The sequence below is a fragment of the Rattus norvegicus genome, chromosome 2 (genome assembly GCF_021556685.1).
Source record: "Rattus norvegicus strain SHRSP/BbbUtx chromosome 2, alternate assembly SHRSP_T2T, whole genome shotgun sequence".
Classification (NCBI taxonomy): domain Eukaryota; kingdom Metazoa; phylum Chordata; class Mammalia; order Rodentia; family Muridae; genus Rattus; species Rattus norvegicus.
Window position 1 is genome coordinate 211737925 of NC_141535.1, and position 17543 is coordinate 211755467.

General features: G+C 46.2%; 1 protein-coding gene across 5 annotated transcripts in view; it reads right to left on the reverse strand.

The window, feature by feature from the left end:
* Slc44a3 (solute carrier family 44, member 3) overlaps positions 1-17543 on the reverse strand; it is a 76175-nt gene continuing 58632 nt past the window's right edge. For 2 of the 5 annotated variants that reach the window (NM_001439428.1, NM_001439429.1), the window contains 3 exon segments: positions 1-436; positions 1437-1673; positions 4983-5120. In NM_001439428.1, the coding sequence (NP_001426357.1) occupies positions 332-436; positions 1437-1673; positions 4983-5120 (480 nt within the window). In that variant the 3' untranslated portion in view covers positions 1-331. 5 annotated transcript variants of the gene reach the window in all.

The window sequence follows — 17543 nt, forward strand, 5'->3', positions numbered from 1 at the left end:
CCCTTTTTTAAAGATTTATTTATTTTGTCTATGTGAATACACTGTAGCTGTCCTCAGACACACCAGAGGAGGGCATTGGATCCCATTACAGATGATTGTGAGCCACCATGTGGTTGCTGGGAATTGAACTCAAGACCTCTGGAAGAGCAGTCCCTGCTCCTAACCGCTGAGCCTTCTCTCCAGCCCCAAGTTGAGCCTTTTAAAGCGGTGCATATAAACATGGCTTTAACATTTGTCTGGCTCTAGTTCGTGAAAACAGCTGTAGACTGCTTTGGTGTCATAGGTGGTCAGAGCATGATCGAGTTCTCCAAGTGCAAATGTCTCTTGGCCTCTATCTCACAATGGGCCGGAGTTCTGTCCCCTCTTCATTTGGTAGTGAGTTCTTGTGTCCTTGAGACCTGGCATTGTTAAAGTGGTCGGTCCGTTTTACAAAACTCTGAAAAACAAAAGAATATAAAGTACTCCAATGAAGTGACTGCAGCGTAGCCCTAGAGGTTTAGGGAGTTAAATTTTAAAAGTTTTCCAAGTGTATTGAAAATATTTATGTGCAGAGTAGGGTAGATTTCAAAGCAGGTTTTTACCTGTTTACAAATCAAGGAGAATAAACCAAGTTCGCTTTAATGCGGCCATCAGAGTAAGATAGGTAGAAGTCATATCTTACGTTTCTATGAATGGTGGGCACTTTCATATTTATTCATTCATAGGAAATGTTGAAATCCAGTACCTGCTGAAACGACAGTGCTTTGAATGTTTAAGGCCCAAAGAGCTTAACACTTAATGTTTGTGGCAACCAGATGAAAGAAAACTACTAAAATATTACTTGACCTCCCTCCCCTGCCAAAACAGCCAGAAAGGAGTGTTGAGATGTGCCCTGTCTGCAGAGGATAAGGCAGATGCTCAGCAATTTACTGGGTGTTGCAGAAAGCTGTTGGAAGCGACTGCCTGCTAGTTCCAGATACAAGCCGCTTTGCTGAGGGTGTGCCTGGCCAGCAAGGGGCCCAGGGCCATAGCTCTGTCAGTATTGGCACAAGAAGTGAGCTGTCTGCAGAGCGATGCTCTATCCAAAGCTTTGTGGGTATGCTCGGAGTTAAAAAATGCTTTACATAAACATCAACTGTCCGAGACTATCCTAGAGGCCTGATCAGGCTGTTGGTGTCAAAGATGTACCGGCTACTGCTGTGTCCACTGCTATGCTACTGTGGAAGAGCCCACAGACCCCATTTTAATCTCACCACTCGAGAGGGGGTTTCTATAGGGAAGTGGTCCAGCGTCTGAAAGCCAGGCTTCCCACCTCCCTGGTGGAAGTAGAAACTCTGGACCAGAAATGAGGCTGGGCGTGTCTCCCTCGTGTGTGAGTCTTCAACACTTGGGGAAGGGGCGCGGAGGAGAAGGGAAAGGAGGAAGGACATTACAACAGGAGATGAAATGTTGCTTACCAAAAACCCTGGGTCCATAAAGTACGGTTTCTCCGACGATCCATCATTTGTTTCCAGGTCGACAGCAAAGCACAGGAAAAGTGCATCCAGCACAGTTTCGAACACAGATAAGAAACTGTGAGCTGCTAAGTAGGCGAAAAAGGCAACCAGCAGCAGAGGGATGGCCCATACCTGGAGCGCACGGTTGTAGTTAAACGCCATCAGGCCCCCGAAAACGCTGAAGCACACCACCAGCACCTGGGGAAGGGGAGTGTTGAGAACCTTTATAAATAGGGCCGGTGAGCTCTCTTACCAAAGGGTTTGGGGTCTCCCCGCCCCCACCACACCAATTACAAGTAATGCTATTGTGTGTGTGTCCTAAAGAGAATTTGACAGGATGAAACAGAAGAAAAACAGGAAAACGGATGGAAGAAAAAAAATAACCCAGTTAGAGCTGGAGAGAATATGTCCTTTATCTGTTCCTGCCTTCGTGTAAATGTTATAAATGCGTCAAAACTTTCATTGTACTCCTCACCACAGTATGGCAAAATCATTGGGATCCTCGCTTTAGAAGTGCGTGCGCATGCGTGCGGTGTACGTAATCCTGTGGATGTGTGCGCTGTGTGGAGGCCAGAGGCCAATGTCAGGTACCTTCCTTGATTGCTCCCCACCTTATTTTGTGAGGCAGGGTCTCATTGAACCCGAAGCTCTCATTCATTTGTCTAGGCTGGCCAGCGACCTCCAAAGATTCTCCTATCTCTACCCACCTTCCACCTTCCAGCACTAGAATTAGACACGTAACATCACAACCATCTTTTATGTGGTGTTGGTCCTCATGCACAGACACTACCAACTGAGTCACAGCCGCTTAAAAGCTTTCTCTAGCTCTCTCTTTTGTTTTTGTTTGTTTGTGTTTGTTTTTGTTTCTTTGAGACAGGGTTTCTCTGTGTAGCCCTGGCTATCCCGGAACTCTGTAGACCCTGCAGGCCTCAAACTCAGAGATCCACCTGCCTCTGCCTCCCAATGCCAGATTTAAGGCGTGTGCCACCATGCCTGTCTTCTTCCTTTTTTTTAAATACCCACTTTTATACTACAAGCAATTGAATTAATTTCCTAAGTGATTGGTTTTACCCTCTGGGCACTAAATGGAATGGCTTCTCTTTGCTAGTGTGCAAGATAATTGGATTCTCCGAGGCTTTTGTGACATGTAATTACTGTTTCCAGGAACACACTTCTAGGGCATGATATACCCAATTTCTTAAAAGATGTGACAGCCCACCTGGGGCCGCCGTTACTCCTGGATGCCTGTTATGGTGAATATGGAATTCCGAATGCTGTTTCCTTCAGAAGCCTAAAGTCATTGATTATTCCATATAGGGATGATATACTTATGGGAAATCTAAGAAAATCCGCATTCAAAGTGAAATGATAATAATACACTAAGAATTATGAAACTGCATCCAAGAGATATTTTTGGAACTAGAAAATGCATCGCCCACGGTTGAACTAAGGTAATAGCATTACCAAATTGCATCCAGTCTTACCTCATTTGACTGTTTTGAAAGGCATAATTATATTGTGCTTCTGTTACTGTTGTCACATGAAGCATCTCTGGGGCCAGGTGAGCCTTAAATGTATGTGTAATGAGCACACACACCTGTGAGAGTCAAGCATGTCTTAACTTGCTTGAAGCTAACTATGACAGTCATGCACCAGACTGCGCACGCAGCAGCATAGGATCCTCAATGGGGCACACTCACCATATATGGGATTGTCCAGGTCACAGCTGGTGACTAAGATCTTGTTCACTTGTGGGCATTGCCAAAAACTGGTGATTACATCAGAGAGGGAGGAATGGTTGAAAGAACTGAGGGTTTAGCTTTGAACACAGAAGACATGGTGGGAAGGGTCAGAGTCAAGAATCTAAACAGCGTCTAAGTCGGAGAGAGAAAGAAAGCCAACGCAGCGGTTCAGAGCCTTTGCTGCGCTTGCAGAGGACATATGTTCCGGCTCCAGCATCCAAATCAAGCTGCTCACAACTGCAGTTCCAGGGACTCTGGTATTTTCTTCTGGTATCCATGCACATGATGAACATAAACATGGACACATACATAGGCTAGACAGATGATGGGTGGATGGATAGACAGATGACAGATGGATAGACAGACAGATGATGGATGGGTGGGCAGACAGATGACGGATGGGTGGACAGATATTACGGATAGATGGACAGACAGGTGACGGATGGATAGACAGACAGATGATGATGATGGATGGATGGATGGATGGATGGATGGATGGATGGATGGGTGGGTGGATGGGTAGGTGGATAAAGATAGAGATGGGGAAGAGGCTTCCTTTCCAGTTTCTGAGATTTTTATCTCACTAATCTATACATACTATAAATTATTTCTTCCTAAGGTAACACATATATGCCTCTAGGACTGGATGGTCTCAGCACATAAGCATGGGTCAGTGGAAGAGGGATCACACAAACTGAGCCATGTAGAATCAGGTAGGCCCACAAGATGAAAATTACATAGAAAAAGGTATAGAGTGTAGCACAACATAGAGAGCCTTCTAATTTGAGCCACGACCCATCAGGCTGGTACATCGCCTTCATCAACATTGTGTTTATAACCCCTACACAAGTGACACCTTGGAGGTCTCCTCTGGCCTACATCATAACCTAGCACATTTTTTACTTTTTATTCTGGAGACTAGGGTCACTAATTAGTTCAGGCTAGCCTTGGCCTTGAGTGCTTCCTGGCTCAGCCTCAGGGTAGAGTGTGTCACAGCATAGAGAGGATTACAGACCTGAATCACAAGACCCTGCAGTTCAAAGCTTCCAAGTTATGGGCTCTGTCCTTTACACTGCAAGCTACTGGAGCATTAGGGAGCCTCTTTACCGCACAAGGCATTTTAGAAAGATAGTCAAGTAACTTCAGAAATACAATTAGCTCCATTCAATTTGCTCAAATTCGTTTTTCTCTTTTTATATTTTTGAGACAGGATCTTGCTATGCGGCTCCAGCTATCCTGGAACTCACTCTGTAGACCAAGCTGTCTTCAAACTCAAAGATCCACCTGTCTCTGCCTTCCAAGTCCTGGGATTAAAGGTGTGTGCCACCATGAGTGGCTTTCGGATTCCATTTTGTAGATTTACTGCCCTTAAATAATGTACAAACTAATCAAATTAATACAACCTCTATGCTGTAGGACCAAGAGGCAGTCCACAAAGCCTATGCATTTCTGAGGTTAGTAGTGTTCTTATTTTAGACAAACAAAATCAGGGATTGGAATAGCAGAGTTGGTCAGAGGCAGAAAGATAGACTGTAGGGGCTGTGGGACCCTGAGAACATGAAACCTTAGCTTCATCTGTGAAACAGGAAGCCTCACAGGATCAAGAATGGGGGACTAAATGAGGGGTGAAGCATGACAGCTACCCCAGAACAACAAACATGGATCCCCTTTCAAGTCAGCCTCCATATTGTCTAATTTGTTGAATTCCAGGTTCTGGTATTTATTTAGTCAGTTTATTTATTTAGTATTATTTAGTCCATCTCACCTTTCCCAGGAAAATGATAAAGTTTCCAAAGCAGTTAACAGACGTGAGGTGACTTGAATTCTTGGATATGATTGTGTGCGCGTCTTTTGCTGATGTACAAAAGTCCGTCCCATTAATGGCAGCTGCGGCATACGCGTCCTAGAACAGAAGGCAGTGGTTACAAATACAGTGGTTCGTGTCATTTTAAGGTAACAGAATGACAATACAGAGTATGTGACTGTATTGTGATCATAGTCAAATGTATTTCCATACCGTTTGGAAAATGGAAAAGGACCTCACGTCAATACTGCAGGCTGCGTGTCCTACCACACACATGGAAAGAGTGAGTAGGTAGAAGTTATTTTTTAATACACAGTAGAGTTGGAGGGCAGGAAAAGGGGTTCAGGTACCAAAAAGAGAGCAGACCCTACTGACTTGTGAGCTGAACCCAAGGCTGCATCTGCTATGGAGTTAGTGAGGGCTTCTGCGATTGAGATCTCCTGTGCCCAAGAGATAGTGCTAGTTGTTTCTAGAGAGCTGCATTTCCTGTACAAATTAGGGTCGATGATTTGAGACCAACCAGCCACTTGGAAAAGCACTTAAAAAATAACCTACGATGTGCCAAAGAGTATATCTGGGGTCTTGGCAAGAACAAGACAGAAATCATTCCACCAGGCATGGTGGATCCCCACAACAACTGGACTGACAGAATCGGGCTCCCCAGAGCAGGACAGAGCCAGGAGGATGCATAGCAAACAGAACTCTGCCCTGAGGACAGTGGGGAAGATGGCTAAGAGGCGGGCTGAAGGCACTCAGAGGAAATGGGACACGGGCCCTAGGGAACAGCAGGATGGTACGAAAAAAGGAAGAAACAGATAGAAAAACTGAATAGGACTGAAAAAAAAAACCCACACAGTTTAAAGATTATTTATTTGGCTTTTGCCTTTAAGTAAACATTTTATGTTGTTACATGGCTTCTAAAATTTTATTTTTTGATAACTCAGTTTTATGGGGGATGTGTTCTACTTACGTGCAGGAAGATACACTTTGAATTTAGCCAAGAACTCAAGAAGTGAGATGTACCTACTGGCTATTTAAAATACTCTGTTATAAATATGTAGCAAACATCTTAATTTCGTGATTTTAGATAGGTTTGGCTTTTTGTTTTAGTTTGTTTGAGGCAGGGGCTTACACAGTGCGAGGCTGGCTTCAGACTCACTCGTCGCCAATTATGGCCCGGACCTTCTGGTCCTCCTGCTCCTCCCTCTCAAATGCTGAGCTTCTGGGCCTAGGGAGTCACTCAGAGTTTATGTGGTGTTGGGAACTGAAATCAGGCCTTCTCATAGGCGAGGCCAGCACTCTACCCACTGAATTCTTTTTTTTTTTTTTTTTTTTTTTTGGTTCTTTTTTTCGGAGCTGGGGACCGAACCCAGGGCCTTGCGCTTCCTAGGTAAGTGCTCTACCACTGAGCTAAATCCCCAGCCCCTACCCACTGAATTCTATCCCCAGCTCAGACTCATTCTTTCAAAGACTGGAAACCAAGATTAAGGGCACTTTCCCAAAGCCCCCTGATGAGTCAGGAAGACAAAGAATCTTTTCTTTAAACTCCAACTGTCTGGATTTCACACTTCATCAGTTTTCCTTAGGCCAGAACTCAATTTAGAAGCACAGGGGTTACGGGAAACAGGGAAGCACAGGGCCTGTAGGCCGGCCTGTCCTTGGGCTCAAATCCTGACTCTTCCAGTGAGGAGACACCAGGCATGGGCTGTGACCAGCCCCTCAGCTCCTTTTCCTTATCCAAGCGGGGAAAGAACACCTACTGATGGGAGGTTTAAGGACACATGCCCGAGGAACCCAGCATCTGGCATTACGTACTTGAAGACTGATCGCCCTCACATAGCCAGAGCTCTCCAAAAATGTCGTCATTTACCACGGAGCACAGAGCAGCATCTTAAGCCTCTTGGCAGGTGGGGGTCTGGGGGTGGGGGCAGTAAAGCTCTGTGTTGTCTTCATCCTCACAGGAATCCAGAGGTGACCAGCCTTGTGTCTTGGACCTATCCTGGTGCCTTCTTTTCTCCCTCTCTCTAGTCAAGTTCTGACCCAAGCCCACAGGCCCAACACCTTCACCTTCTACCGATTCCTAGGGACATACATCCTGGTACCTATGGGGGAAGGGTAGTTGGTTTTTGTTTTGTTTATGTTTTCTTTTTGAGGGAGGATTTTTCTCCCTATTGCCTCACAGTCAATTTGGTGCCATCCGTCACTCATAAGCAACAAAAATAGATTTTGTTCCTCCGCTAAGATGATTAAAAGTTAAATGGCACATGTGTCGGTTCCACGGCTTTCCAGGAGGCTCATAACCATTTATCTTTTCTTTAACATCTCATGGTCCACTGAAAGAGAACACTAAAACCACATCGACAGGGAAATTATACATGCCTTCCTGAAGTGACTACAGTAATAGCATTTTACCGTGAGATCCCACCCTCCCTGCCACATCGAGACGGAGATTAATGGCTGGCTGAACGAGGGGTGGGGCAGCATGGCCGGAGATGCAGGGTACAGACTGAGCATCCTGCTGTTTCAGTATTAGTGGTCCACGTGGATGCCTGAGCAGAAGTTGTTTCCTTGGCAAGCATCTGGAGGATGCACCGCACCAGACTGTCCACAGCATGTGCACCATGTCTGAGCTGACGGCCTCAGGGCCATGTGCTAAGGGAGCTACAGAGGTCTTGTATGGTGAAGGCCAGGAAGCAAGCACAATGGGTTGTTCATGAGAACAATTAGGGGCGGACCTCCCCACCCCGACTCCCATGGTTAACCTTTCAGCAAGGAAAAGAGGGTAATGGTTAAACCGCTCTAAGTCGATGACCATGTAAAATTCACGAGTGAATTTGATATAGGGTCTCATGTACCTGATCTCAGATTTATCTTCAGCTACGACAACTTTGAACTTCTGATCTCCTGTCTCCACCTCTCAAGGGCTGAGGTTACTAGCATTGTCTGGATGGGTAAGCACTCTACCAACCGAGATATATGTCTAGTCCAGGTCAAAAGATTTAAGATTTGGCTATCTATGTTGTGCTTGCTTTAGAGAGGAAAAGGAAAAGCATGTGAAATAAGGGCAGGGGAAGATCACAGGGAAAATTTGTTTTCTGAGGCCTAAAGCACGTTTTGTTTTTATTCTACGTTTTCTCAATCACTTAAGAGATAACAAAGAGGGGCTGGAGAGATGGCTCAGCGGTTCAGAGCACCAACTGCTCTTCCAGAGGTCCTGAGTTCAAATACCAGCAACCACATGGTGGCTCACAACCATCTGTAAAGAGATCTGATGCCCTCTTCTGATGTGTCTGAAGACAGCTACAGTGTACTTATATAGAATAAATGAATAAATCTTAAAAAAAAAAAGATATAACAAAGGTAGTAGTTCTCAATCTGTGGGTCACAACCCCTTGCAGTGAGGACATATCAAATGACCCTTTTCACAGGGGTTTCATATCATACATCTTGCATATCAGATATTTACATTACAATTCATTACAGTAGCAAAATTATAGTTATGAGGTAGCAACAAAGATAATTTTAAGGCTGAGGGTGAAGAACTGTATTAAAAGGTTGCAGGGGGTTGGGGATTTAGCTCAGTGGTAGAGCGCTTGCCTAGCAAGCGCAAGGCCCTGGGTTCGGTCCCCAGCTCCGAAAAAAAAAAAAATAGAAAAAAAAGGTTGCAGTATTCAGAAGGTTGAGAACCACTGCTATAGCCAGGAATTAAGGCTGAAAACCATCATATCAGAACTCTGCAAGACGTTCCCACACAAGCCATAATGCCCACAGGGCCCTACTGCACTTAGGGTCAATGCGGTGTGACGACACATCCACCAAGTACACTGGTGAAGGGGCCGTCACAGACCAGAGTCTGGCCCGAAGTCAAGAAACTGCTCTGAGCACAAATGCCAGGACCAGGAGCCGTAATTCTTCCCAGATGCTCTGGCTCCTGAGCCCCACCCCACCCCACAGCAGATGTCCTATGGTGTGTCCCAAAACAGTTTGACACAAACCCAAAGGGAGCTTCTTATCTCATCGCTGTGGCCTTTAAATGGTTTCTTCAGTAGGCAGGGCTGCAACTTCTTTGTGGAAGTAAATCCTGACACAAGTATTCACTCAGTACATACTGTGCTCCACGTTCTAGACAGTTCCTGAACGCGCTGATTCATTTAATCCTCCTCGCTCCCAGCCAGTAGGGAAGCTCAGAGCACCCAAGCACAACGCTAGATGGCATGCAGAGTCACCCACGTGACACTGATGTCACATCACTCCGGACCTCTGACTCACCTAGGTCCATCTGCAGGAAAACATTTACATTGATGTGTGTTTTGGGCATTTCCTTCGAAACAGCAGTGTGGTGTGCTGTGAGATCTTTCTTTGTGACCTGGCAGGACGGTTCTGTAGGAGGCGGCTGGGTTTACCACTTATCCCCTAAAGCCTGCGGAGTAACCTCTGCCAGGTCTTGCTCTCCTCATGAGCCCTGTTTTTGGTCTTCATAAAAAGACGTTTCAGTTGGCTTTAAAGTTTTGCATTAAAGACTCTCATGGTTGATTTGGGGAGATGTTTCAGCAGCTAAGAGGGCAGCATGAGGGCCTTGGTTCAGATTCTCAGAACCCATACAAACAGCGGTGCGAAGGGGCTGCAGAGGTAGCTCAACGATTAAGAGCATCTACTGGCTTCAGTGAGAGGAGGCGCACCTAACCCTGGAGAGACTTGAGGCCCCAGAAGTGGGGAGCTCTGGTGGATATGGGGGTGGGAGGAGGGTGGGAAGGGGTGGGGTGGGGAGTAGGTGGAGTGGGAGGGTGGAATGGGATGAGGAACAGTGAGAGGGTGGATGGGGGTGGATAATGACTGGACTTTATAAAAGATTTAATAATAATCATAATCATTTACTATTCTTACAGAGGACCTGAGCTTGGTTCCTGGCATGGACATGCCATCCCACAACCCTCTGTAACTCCAGCTGCAGGGATCTGATGCTCTCTCCTGGCCTCTGCAGGCCCGAGACATGCATGTGGTATGCGTACATATATGCAGGCAAACATTCAGACACATAAGATAAATAACTCTTTAAATAAGAAAAGCTGAGGGTGGTCACACAGTTCTGCAATCCCGATGTGGGAGAAAGCGGCAGAGATAGGAGGGTCACTGGATCTTGCTGGGTACCAGACAGCTCCAGATTCAGTAAGTGACATTGTCCTGTAGGGGGAGGGTGGAGAGCCATACATCAGGATACCTGGTGTCCTTCTCAGGCCTCTATGAGTGGATATGTAAGTGTGTGCCCATGCACACACACATACCCATGTGCACACACACACACACACACACACACACACACATGCATGCATGCATGCACACATGTGCCCACGTGTCTATGAAGTGGTTCACAGTGAACCGGGCACCCTCTTCTGATCATATAACTTGGGCTTAACTCAGTAAATTAATCACAGTAGGCACTATTATTCCCATTTAATAGAAAATTTTAATCATCGTGCTGTTAGGTAACAGAAAAGGCTAGATTAACTCTTTATTTTGAGAGAGTTCTCCAAAAATATTAACCTACAGAGAGGTTTCATTTTCCCCCTCCTTAAATCAAAACTGAAGCTTGCACAGCCTGGCCCTTAGTCCTCTGTCCCCTGAGAGCACCCATCTGTCCTCCCTGCAAACTGAACCTGCAGCGACTTTTGATGGCAGAGCTGTGAACTTGAGCCGCTATTGACTCCTCATAAAAGTAAATAGAGCTTTCCTCCATGGAGAAGAGAAGGGATTCGCCCCAAAACCCCCGCCATGAATAGCCAGCTTTATTTCTGGAATGGCCTCTCTGAGTTCTGATTTTATTCACTCAAAATAAAGTAAGAACTCCTAAAACAAACTTGAGTAACCAATACACCCTCAGACCTCAGAGATGCACAGGGGTAGCTGAGTCCACACGCATCCAGACGGCCTTCTGAGGCCCCTAGAAAAACTTGCAGGAACTAGTCCAAGCCAGCTTCATCTCTGATTTTATCACAAACACATGGAGAGGAAGTCAAGGCACCCGACAAAGGCGCCCGGGCCTTCCCGGGCCTGGCATTTACCAGCGCCTTCAAGAATTCACTGTTTACCAGGCTGCAAACCACCAGCAAGGAGACTGAGAGGGGAGCGCTGCCAGCTCCGTCCTCCTCAGGGGTCCTGCCAGGAGGGAGGCTGAGAGTCACTCCTGCCAAGACAGCCAGAAGCAGGCCATACAGTCTTGTTTGCTTTTCTGAAATGTATTTGCTTTTGGGCTTAATGTCCAGAATGGCCTTGTTCTCTCCAAGCTCATCATTGGAAAAAAAAAAAAAAATTAAGCATCCCAGAGACAGGAAAGGAAACGACTATGAGTCTCAAGACGCCTGGGGGAAGGACACCACCTCCTTTGCCACCCCACATTCCTTGGCAAATACGCACAGTTGAAAGGACGGGCAGGCAGGCAGACAGACAGACAGATTAGCACAAAGGCAGCAGAACTGATTTCTACGAGGTTTTTCAATGGAAGTAAAATGTTGCCAAGTAAAGAAAATGACGTTCAACCCCCACTGAAGGAATATTTGAGTTTCTCACAAATATTTTCACACACAAGAATTAGCTTTCTGAAACCCCTCTTCTATGAACTTATTTAAATTTTATTTATTATGCTTGTGTGCGTGCATGTGTGGGCGCACATGCACGAGCTCCTGTGTGCTCACACGGGCATGCGCATGCGTGTAGACAGGTCCTATGGCATGTGTGTGGAGGTCCAAGGACAACACACAGGTAGTCAGCTCTCTCTCTCCACTGTGGGTCCCAGGACTGGAACTCAAGCCGCCAGGCTTGTATGTAGCAGGCAGTGTTCCCCAGTAAGCTACCTTACTGTTCCTAAAACCCTTTTTAAAATCCATAGAACTCATGTTAAAAATCAAACACAATGAACCAGACCTAACAGCTCATGCCTTTAACCCCAGCATCTAGAGGCAGAGGTAGGCAGATCTCTGTGAGTTAAAGGCCAGCCTGATCTACAGAGTGAGTTCAGGGCCAGCCAGGGCTACATGGTGAGACCTTGTTTCAAAACAAACAAACAAACAAACAAACAAACACAAACAAACTTGGCACATGAGTTTTGTAATCACAGCATCGAGAAGGCAGGGCCAGGTCGGTCCCTGTGGCTCACTGCCCAGCCAGCCTGTCCTTCCCGGTGAGTTCCAGGCCACTGGGAGACCCTTAACAAAGGCGGACCGTGCCAAGGAGTGACACAGAAGGTTGTCCTCTGGCCTCACATTCTGTGCGTATATGTGTGCTCACACCTTCAACACACACGCATTAAACCAACATGAAAACTGTTGCTTTAAGATAATATTTTTTAGGCTTGTTAATTTTAGGAGTTTGGGGGAGGCATCAGATTCCCTGGAACTGGACCTATAGACTGTTGTGAGCCACTATGTGTCTGCTGGTGTTCCGACCTGGGTTCTCTAGAAGAGCAGTCAGTGCTCCTAACCTCTGAGCCATCTGTCCAGCCCCATAAAAACGATTATGAGGGTTAAAAGATTTATTTTCCTTAGCACTGTGTTTTAACTTTAGGGAGCGTTGACTGTGATAGTTCTCTTTCTCTCTGGCTTCTCGACTTCATGGTTTTTGGTCTTGTCCTGTCTCTGCCAGGGTCATGAACATGTAGGACCTCTTAAATGAGAGCCTCCATTTCTGACCTGAACCAGCATGGCCCCAGGTAGGCCATCTCCAACACCCATGCTCTAGCCCTCAACCCTGGTCTGTTGCAGAACCCCACAGTCCCTCTGACAGGATGCCTTCCTGAGCCCTATCCTGTCTGCAGGGAGGGTTGTCCAATTCTACTGAGAAAAAACCATCGTCAGTAGGCTGTGGCCAGGGAGACATGGCCAATGTGTAGCATAATCAAGGAGCAGACATCTCGTATTGTGAGAGTCAGATCCAGGGCAAGCCAGATCGGATAAACTCATCTTGCTGTGCTTGACCCTTGGCTGATGTAGGAAAACTCTGTGCCCTGCACTGCAACCATGTGACTCGGAGTGGCCAGGCAGGTCCAGAAACGAAGACTGTGAAGTCTGTTACCGGCACCCCGGGTCCTCCCTGTGATGGCAGCCGTCAATCTCATTTGACCTGTGCATGTCAGTGCAGTAAATGGGCTTTCGTAAGGACCAGTTAAACTGTGGGAGTGTGAACTGGGAAGTGTGGGGGTGGGAGGCTGGCATGGCTGCTGATCTCAGGCTTTATTATTAATCAGGCTGGGCCCTGGGTAATGGAACCATGGCTCACCTCCTCCTCACCCTCATCACTGACAAGGAACTCGGGCTTGGGGGTGTCAAAGATGACCACATCTGCTGTCATTGTCATCCCGGTAGAGCTCCTCAGCCTCCCAGCCCCCGTTTTCTCACTGTGACTGACAGCTACCTAACACTCAGAGTCCCTAAGAAGATAAAATAGATGGTATGTGTAAAATGTTTAATCCTGATGTAAATACAGTACTTGTGTGTGAAACACCACCACCACCACCACACACACACACACACACACACACACACACACACACACACAGAGATGTTTACCCTGGGGCTTGTTTGACTATGCCACTTCCACAGACACCATGGAATTCATGGGCATTACGTGGTTGGTTCTTTATGTAACACTGGTGAGGTTTGGTCTTGTGCTGTCTTGTAAGGCTCAGTGCAGGCCCCAAGAGCTGGCTGTCCCAGAGAGTCTGTGTGTTGACCCAATTGACACTATGTGACCCTGCCCCCAAGTAATTTCTGACTGGTAAATAAAGATGTCAACAGCCAATAACTGGGCAGAAAAGTCATAGGCAGGTTTTAGGGTTCCTAGGCCTTGGGAGCGGGGGTCAAGAGAGAACCAGGGGAGAGAGAGAAGTGGAGAAGTCACCACGAGTTAGAGTCCTCAAGAAAACATGGCCCTGAGGGGAAGGGAAACTTCAGTCAGGATATAATATGTGAAAGAAGAATCTAAAAAAGAAAGAAAGGGGCTGGAGAGATGGCTCAGCGGTTAAGAGCGCCGACTGCTCTTCCAGAGGTCCTGAGTTCAATTCCCAGCAACCACATGGTGGCTCACAACCATCTGTAAAGAGATCCGATGCCCTCTTCTGGTGTATCTGAAGACAGCTACAGTGTACTTATATATAATAAATGAATAAATCTTTTAAAAAAAGAAAAAGAAAAGAAAGATGGATTTTCTAGAGAGATATAATACATATTTACCTCTTCTTTTTGTTATAATAAAAATATAACATTCAATGTGTTGCCTTGATCAGTTTCTGGGTATCAGGTTAGCAGTGCATGCGAATGCTTGTGCACAGATCTCTAGAACCGTTCAGCACAGACAACACCCATAAAACATGGATTCCCCAGCCCTGGGTAATGGCTTTGCTACCTTCTGAATCCATGAGTTTTAACTTCTTTATATATCTCATATGATGGTGTGATTATTTGAATATCGGATGCCCTCTCCACCCCCACCCCAAAGACTCGTGCATTGAAGGCTTGGCCTACAGCTGGTGATGCTTGGCCACACCTCATCAGTGGATTACCCTGGGGGCTAAATGTTCTACGAGGGGTTGTGGGAATGTCTTTGAAGTACATAGCTTGTCCCTAAGCTCTTACTCCATTTTTCTCTCTGCCTCCTGTACATCATAATAAACTGAACAACTTTCAAATACTCCCCCATGATGTTCTGCCTCACCTAGAAGGGATAGAACCTATGATGGGCTGAAAATCCTGAAACCATGAGCCAAAATAAAACCTTCCTCCTCCTTAAAGTTGTTTCCCTCTGGTATTTCGTCACAGTGATGACAAACTGATTCATTCAAATGAAATGACGTGGCAGTTGTCCTTTTGAAGTGGATTATTTAACTTAGCATATGCCTTTCAAAATTTATACTTTCCTTAGCAAATAACACTGAACTTTCTTTTCTTTTCTTTTAAAGGCTTTATAATATTTCACTGTATGTGTATAAACACTCACTCACCAACCTCATGGACATGAGGTGACATTTCGTGGTTTTGACTTTTATTTCCCTAGATGTTGAGTATATTTTCATGTGTAGTGTAGATTCTTCGGACATATGTCTTTTCAAATCCTTTGTCCATTTAAAAAATTAAGTTATGTGACCTGCTGAGCTGAAGTTCTTTTTTTTTTTTTTTTTTTTTTGGTTCTTTTTTTCGGAGCTGGGGACCGAACCCAGGGCCTTGCGCTTCCTAGGTAAGCGCTCTACCACTGAGCTAAATCCCCAGCCCCCGAGCTGAAGTTCTTTATACATTGATGATATTACTCCCTTATCACATGTGACTTGTGGCAATGTTTTCCCAGTCCAAACATGGGTCTTTGACTCTGTGGATCACTGCAGACTGTTTCGTAGGATTTGCAGTTCTCAAGTTTAAGGTGGACCCTTCCTTTTTTTGGGTCTGTGTTGTTGTGTCATGTATGAGCAACTGAGGCCCAATCCAATGCCTTCTGCACCCTTCCTGTGTTTTCTTCCAGGGGTTTTTGTTTTTTATCATTTAAAAAAAAATAAATCTACTTGAATGTATACGGACACTTGGCCTGCATGTAAGAGCCCTGCACATGGGCACCGCTGAAAGGGGACCAAAGAGCATCTAGATCTGGAGCGACAGGTAGTTATGATCGGCCGTGAAGGTCCTCGAAATCAAACTTGGGTCCTCTGGAAAAGCATCCAGTGCTCTTAACCTCCGAGCCATCTCCCCAGCCCAGGGATTTACAGCTTCAGGTCTTACTTTCAGGTTTCACTTTATTAAGAGTTGGTGTTAGCATGCTGCCCGGTGAGAGTCTTCTGCATGCAGACCGCAGTTTTCTCAAGAACGTTTGTTGGGAAGCCTGTCCGTTCTCTATGATATCATTTGGTGTGGCTAGCCATATGTGAGACGATGTATTTCTAGCTTCTCTGTTCTGTTGCAAAAGTCTACCTATGTAGCTAATGTGTACCTTTGTTTAGGCAGTACTGTGGCGTCCAAATTATGATGCCTATTTGTACGACATGTTTTCTTTCTGAACCCCCGACACCTGGCGGCTGGTCCTCTCATTTCAATGTACCCTCTCCACTGCTACATCCACTCTAAGCTGTTCCCCCAACATTCAGTCCTAGATAAGGGCAGTTCTTTTGAACTAGTACTTTTTCTTCTCTTGCTTTACACATTCCCAGCCACTCTCTGTAAACGAAATAGTTACACAAAGGCAGCATGAACCCAGGGCTGGTGTTGAGACCATATGAACCTCCTTCAGGCCGCAGACAAGTCTGGAAGGTCTGTTTGGGTCAAGCTCCCAGGTACACACTAGAATAGGGCACTTACGAGACTAGCCGCCTCTTGTCCCTTGGACCTCCCCACCTTTCTTTGCTGTTCCTTTTATGGTGAGAAGTGTGGCATGGCACGGCAAACACCCCAAGAGAACCCTTCTCCACGTTCACACTGGGATGCACCCCGATGAAGTCATTTAGTGCAGCTGTCTCATTCCCCAGCAATCTCACTAAGGCTCTCTTTACCCCACCCCTGTGCCAACTGAAGCGGTCTGTAAAAAGCAAAGAAAGGGTAGATAAAGCCACAACGGCTGTCAAAGGCTGGATCCAACTGCCAAAGCCTTCAGAGACTCCCTAGCCCCACCTACTTAAGACATGCAATGGAACTAAATTTATCCACACCACTCCCCCGCCTGCTTTTCAGAGAACTTGTTTCCTGTGCCTAGAGCAGACGTCCTCAACCTGTGGGTCTCAACCTTCAAACAGGAAGTCACCTAAGACTAAGAAAACTCAGAGATTTATATTACTATTCACAACGGTAGCAACGTTACAGTTAGGAAGCGGCGGCGAAAGTAACTTTGTGGTTGGGGGTCCCCGCAGCATGAACTGTATTAAAGGGTCACGGTATTGGGAAGAGAGAATCATTGCTCTGGAGAGATGAGTCTCTGAGGGGAAGGGCTGCTGCTGTCTCTGCCGGGTGCAGTGTTACGCAGTCTCTTTCCAGCGCAGCATGCTCTCTCCTCCCTACAGGACTCAGACTCTACTCATCCCCTGAGGTGCTAAGTGTGGAGTGAGGGTGTATGTAGCACCACCAGTTTAAGCTTCTCCCCAACCAGCTTACTAAGAAATGAGGTGGTGAGACTCGGACTATGGTTATTTTATTTGGCTTTGACAATTACTAGGGGGCAACACCCAATCTACTCGTTCTAACTGCTGGCCTGGCTACTTCTCCTCATGGTGGCTTCCTTCTCTCACCTTTCATTCTTCCTCCTTCTCCCTATCCTCGTTGCCAAAAACCTGTGGAGACTTCCTGGGAACCACAGCTGTGGGAGGGGAGTAGGAAGCCGTCATGAGGGGAGACGGACCATGAGCATGTGGTCAGGAGAGACAGCAAGTATCAGGGGTACACAGGTGGGGAGACAGCCAGGCCAGCAGTTGGAAGAGAAGATTAGAGGTTACCCCTCAGTAATTGTCTTTTCTTTCTTTCTTTTTTTTTTCTTTTTCCAAAGTTGGGGTCTGAACCCAGAGCC